This window comes from Volvox carteri, assembly GCF_000143455.1.
Source record: "Volvox carteri f. nagariensis unplaced genomic scaffold VOLCAscaffold_11, whole genome shotgun sequence".
Taxonomy (NCBI): Eukaryota; Viridiplantae; Chlorophyta; class Chlorophyceae; order Chlamydomonadales; family Volvocaceae; genus Volvox; species Volvox carteri.
In genome coordinates this window covers 1,376,733-1,382,175 of record NW_003307554.1, presented here as the reverse complement: position 1 = coordinate 1,382,175, position 5,443 = coordinate 1,376,733, and the positions used below count along the sequence as shown (strand labels likewise).

The 5,443-nt window shown below is 56.1% G+C and overlaps 1 protein-coding gene across 1 annotated transcript; it reads left to right on the top strand.

Moving 5' to 3' along the window:
• Positions 1–385: 385 nt before the first annotated feature.
• On the top strand, positions 386–4,289 carry VOLCADRAFT_58564 (uncharacterized protein; the record flags this gene model as incomplete). The annotated part of the gene is made up of 7 exons (XM_002948801.1): positions 386–508; positions 845–1,060; positions 1,681–1,906; positions 2,292–2,479; positions 3,015–3,236; positions 3,747–3,914; positions 4,143–4,289. Coding segments are annotated over 7 exons (1,290 nt in total), but the record flags the coding sequence as incomplete, so codon positions are not given.
• Positions 4,290–5,443: the final 1,154 nt, after the last annotated feature.

The following is a 5,443-nucleotide window of genomic DNA, read 5'->3' as shown; positions in this document are numbered from 1 at the left end:
ATCTGCGGAGGACCTAACCTCACGACGCAGCAGCAATGACTCAAGTAGCACATCTGGTATCGCTCAGGGCACCACTTCAAGCAACCTGCCTATTCGGTTCAGCTTTCCGACGTCTTTTGGCGGGGGAATCGGGCTCGGACTCGGCGGCGGTCTGTATGTAAGTTGCTTGCTGGCGGCCATGCTATTGAGCATAGAATGAAAACAACGTGTGCTGAATCTTGTAGCTTGGAGGCACTGGCGAGGCGAAAGCCCGGACGCTGTGGCGGTTTTTTGGTAGAAGGCATCGCGGTAAGCGCTGAGCTGGCGTTGACACAATTTGGGTCGCACCAAAGCTGGTGCCTTACGGGCGCGTTCATGATGCACATGCTACCCTTGCACCTTCGCAGAAGTAAAACATGAGGAGCGGAAGCGCATTCTAATTGGTATGTCCAACACTGGCGGGGGCCACAAAGCCAGTGCAGAGGCTATTCAGGCGGCTTTCCAGGAGCAATATGGGAACAAGTACGAGGTAGGCGCTCCATATCATTGCAGCCACCCATGGCGTCGTGCTGCTTGTTTGGTCGGTTAATCACTTCACGGCACGCTGCCCTCCATAGCGGGGAACACTCGCGCGGGAGATTCAGCGGTCTGGCTGCTCTCTCTGAGCGATTTCCCCTTCACGCCTGTCACCTGTCAGTTTGGCCCAGTCCCGGTCCTGAGCTATGTAAGTTTTAGGGTTCTTCCCCCGCGACCCCGACCCCGACCCCCCCCTTTTGCGCGCCTTGGGCTCGCTCCTAAACATCATCTTTAAGCCCCGCGCCAAACCCAAAGACTCCTATCCATTCCTGTCCCCGCTTTCCCTTAGATTTTCATTGTGGATTTATGGAAGGAGCACACGCCGGCGCCCTTCAACTCCATGCCCGACACGTACTCCTTTCTGGTCAAGAACGCTTTTCTGTGGCGCTTCACGTACGAAGTGACCAATCCCAAGCTCATACACGTGCCGTACTTGTCCACGGTGGGCCACTTCGTGAGCCGCGGCGTACACGAAGCGCTGGACAAGTACCACCCGGACCTGGTGGTGAGATCCGCCCCTCGCTCATTTTAGATGTTAGGGTTTGAGGGGAGGAAGGATGGAGGGAAAGACTCCAGGGAGTGAGAGCGAATGAAAGCCCGGAGCGAGAGGGCCTTCCATTTTCTAGTTGCAAGGCTGGAGATAGGAGCGAGACTGCGAAAATTCGGCAAGGACAGCGTCGGGGCGGTGGGCTGTGGGTTGTGTTTGGCAGGGCAGGGCAGGGCCGGACACAGATCAGCAGCCGTGTTAGGAGGAATCTGGGGAAAAGAACGAGGGTATCGGATCGGGGAGGGTTAGGGGTCATGGACACAACTAGAAATTTTACTGTGCGTTGGAAGTAAAACCAACCTGCTGTCAGAGTGGCACGCTTTTGTCCATCCACCGATTGAGTCTTCATCTGAAGGAGGCGATATAGGCGATGTCGGTGCACCCGCCACCTTTGAAACACAGGGACAAAGTTTCTATAAGGTGGCACGGCAGCATTCACTTCCCGTTCGTCTGAAACGCCTTCCTGGCAAAGCCCAAGAGGCGTTGCGACACGTCACGTCCTAGCCCTTACCTTCCCTCAGCCCTATCACAACCAGGAAACCCCCAGCCATTTCCAATCCGTACCTGCGCCGTACCAGGTCTCCGTACACCCGCTGATGCAGCACATCCCCATTCGTATCATGGCGGAGCGCATCAAGTCTGGCGCGATGCCGCCAACTAACTTTGCAACCGTCGTGACGGACTTCACCACGTGTCACAACACGTGGTTTTGTCCGGAGGCCACTCGCTGCTTCGTACCAACGGAGTACTGCAGGCAGTTGGCTCTCGATAACGGCATGGCAGCGGAACAGATTGTAATGCACGGTGAGATCATCAGGGGTAGGGACGGCTGAGGCTCGGAAATTTTAACTCTTGTATGTTTTCCGTATATACATCCCTGTATACGCGCGCGTACCCAGGTGTCGTACACGTGTCGTTTTGCCTTTCCCGCCCTTTCCCACGTACCTCAACCCAGCATCTGGACTGTTGCTGCTTTGGGTGTTGCCGGGTGACCTTTGGTTTCTTGCTTCGCACGCTTCTTCCATCCAAAACCTTGCGTCAGAATTGTGCACGGCTGTTTCGTACTGCATGTCCAAACACCCCCAAAATACCCAATCATGGTACGCATGCCAAACATCCGCACCAAGGTTTGTGCCCTCCCTCTCTGCCCTCCAAACCGACGTCTGTATGTATGTATGTCCGCGTGTAGGTTTGCCCATCCGGCCTTCCTTCAGTCGGCCGCTGCCGCCACGCCACGCCCTGCGCCGCTCTCTCGGCATGTCCCCGAACCTGCCTGCTGTGCTGCTAGTGGGGGGTGGTGAGGGTATGGGCGCACTGGAGGAGACGGTGGCGCAGCTGGACGCGCGACTGGGGGACAAATGCCAGGTGGGGCAATGTGTGAGGGTGGGATGAGGCAAACCTGGAGTGGCTCCGGAAGGCCTGGGTGCCTGGGTGCGGGGCTCAGGCGTCAGGGCTACGACCTCAAGGGATGATTGTATCTTTCAATAATAATCTGATGGGGAGACGAACCACGAACGAGTGAAGCTGCTGCCAAGGAAAGAATGTACAAGGATGTACCTCAAAAGGGGGGAAGGGGAGGACGGGTCGAGGCAACACACCGAGGTCAGAAGGAGGGAGGCAGGGAGGGAGGGGGGTTGGGGGGAATCCTCCCCGCAATGCGCGCCGCAGGTGACAGTTCTAAACACGGAGTAACACACAGGACGACAGAGCTCTACTTACGTAACGCCCCCTTGCCTTTCGCATTTCTCCTCCTCTTTCCAGTCGATTTTCTAAGCCTGCCAGGCACAACTGCCAAGCACACGCACAACACCCTTCTTCTCCCGCTTCCTCACCCTCCGCTCATGCTGTGGCTGCTACTGCTACTGCCGCTACTTCTACTCAATTACTACTGCTACGGGCTGTGGCCCCGCAGGTGGTGGTTATTTGCGGTCGCAACAAAGGGCTCCAGGAGCGTCTTCGAGCGAGACCCCAGGGCCCCGGTCACGTGTTGCTCCATGTGTGCGGCTTCGTGGATAACATCCACGACTGGATGGGCGCCTGCGACACCATTATCACCAAGGCGGGTCCGGGCACCATCGCGGAGGCGCTCATTTCGGGGCTGCCCATCCTATTGAACGGCAATGTGCCGTGCCAGGTGCGACGACGGGTTTGGGGTGGGTGAAAATGTACGGGGGCGAGGGGGAAGTTTAGGGGATTGGACGAAGGGGAGCTGGGGGTCCATTAACCCGGGACTCCTTCGGAGATGTGTATGTCGGGTGAAAGATGAAGGATTACCTCCCTATCAAAGTTAGTTGACAGTTGGGGCCCGAGTAGGCAATCAGAGTGGGACGTGAGTTGCCCAGTTGGGGCCCTGTTTGGAGTCGAGGAGAGGTATGAAGGGAAGAGACAGAGGGGGATATTGGGAGGCGTAAGGGCGGCTGCGTGGTTGGGTTGAGCACATACGCATTGGCGCTGGTGGCTCTGAGTGGTGAGCAGGTAGGTTATGGGGGATATGGTCGGTGGTGTGACGGGTACAGTTTGACGGGTACACCGGGCCCTAACAGACTCTTTCCAGCCTCCCGCAACCCGCAACCCCCCGCCCCTCGAATAATCTGAATATACCTTTTTCCGTATCCCCCCTTTGTGTATTTCCTGGCGTCTCCAGGAGGAGGGCAACATCCCTTACGTGCTTGAAAATCGAGTGGGCGCCTTTGAGACGCGGCCCGACCGCATTGCGGCCATCATCGCCACGTGGTTGTTGGAGGGCGGGGAGGAGCAACGGGCAGAGTTTGCTGCCATGGCGAAGAGGGCCAAGGCGCTTGGCCGACCCAAGGTGGGATTGGTTCGGGGCGGGGAGGCCAGGGGTTCGCGCGGTTTATGTGTGTATTGGTCACCGCGTGTGCGTGCGACAACGTGCAGAAGGGAAGCAGTTCCTCTGGGACCCTTTTTTGTAAGTCGCCCGGCTCCACACGGGATGAAGATGCTGATACCTTCCTCGCAAAAAGCTTCATGTCGTATTTCTGGTGGAAGTGAAATTCTGTCGTATTGCTGTACGACGCAGGCTGTGTACCGCATCGTGGATGACCTGGCGGCGCTCGCGGATGAGCCGTGCTTCGAGTTCGGCCCGGCAGCAGCAGCAGCAGCAGCGGCCCTTGTGGGGCAGCGCAACGGCGCGGCGGCAACCACGGCCGCAGCCGCTGCATCCTGATGCTCCCCCTCTGTTGATTCTTAAGAAGTGTTCTGATGCCCTTTACCACTCCCCTGTTATCATCTGGGGTTATCATCTGGGGTTTGTTTTGGCGCCTGTGACTGTGTCAGCACGGATACGTGAATGATGCGATATACGTGAATCATGCGGCCTCGACACGTTGCGGCCGCGTAACGAAAAGGCTTTAGGGTACCCCGGCACGAGTCAAGGCAAAAGTGATATTGTCCGACATTTCTTGATGTAAATAAATCCAACGTCGCCCTGCCGTCGTGGCAGGTGATGCTCTGGCGGTGCTGATGCTCGAGAAGGGTCTCGCCATGATTGATCAGATCAGGAAAAAGAAGTGTGCCGTAGCGGGCTCCACTTAAGTTGAAGGGGGAGAATCTCTTCATCGGCACGGAGGAGCCGTTCTTCCGGAGGTCGTGGGGGAGCGTGGGGGAGTGGGTTGAGGAGCGTGCCGAACCCTAGGGCTTCCCCCGAATGGCTGTCGATGAGTGGATGTCTGGACGAGGATGTCTGACCTCGCATGTCACCAAAAAGGCCAGTACTAGCAGTACTTTTCAAGGACTGTGCTGTACCCGGGCGTCCTGCTGTATGCGTGTAATGGGAGATCAAGGGAGCCTTATATGGTGTCTTGTTCAGTGTGCGAATAGAGGGTTGAAGTTGTTTCGGAATTCGGAAATGTGAAGCAGTGACGAAGGCAGATTCCAGTGCGATTTTGTTGTTTGTGGTATGCTTTCCTAAATATACAAAAGAACTGCAGGGCTGCCGACGCGACCTGTTTTTTCTTATTTTACTGAAGATGTCTCTTAGGGCTTCTTGTTGTCGTGTTACTTGCTCCTTGTGAGCACTAACAGAAGATTTGAGTGGAAGAAGATTTTTGCGGATTGTGTGGTGGAGGAGATGTCCGTTGCAGAGCGAGAGATATGGTGGCCGTGATGCGCCGTTAAAGTTTTGGGTCCTGACGTATTGCGGGGTGGGGTAGCTGCCACTGGTGCAGCTTGTACTGCCGAGGGTGAAAACGCGGGGAAATCAACGGTGGGAGCTTCAATAATCAAAAAAGGATCGCCTTTCTGTTTTGTGTTTAGATACGAGATTAAAAAAAATCAACTGCGACTGAAAAATCAAAGACCGGATGAAAAGTTGCCGTGCGT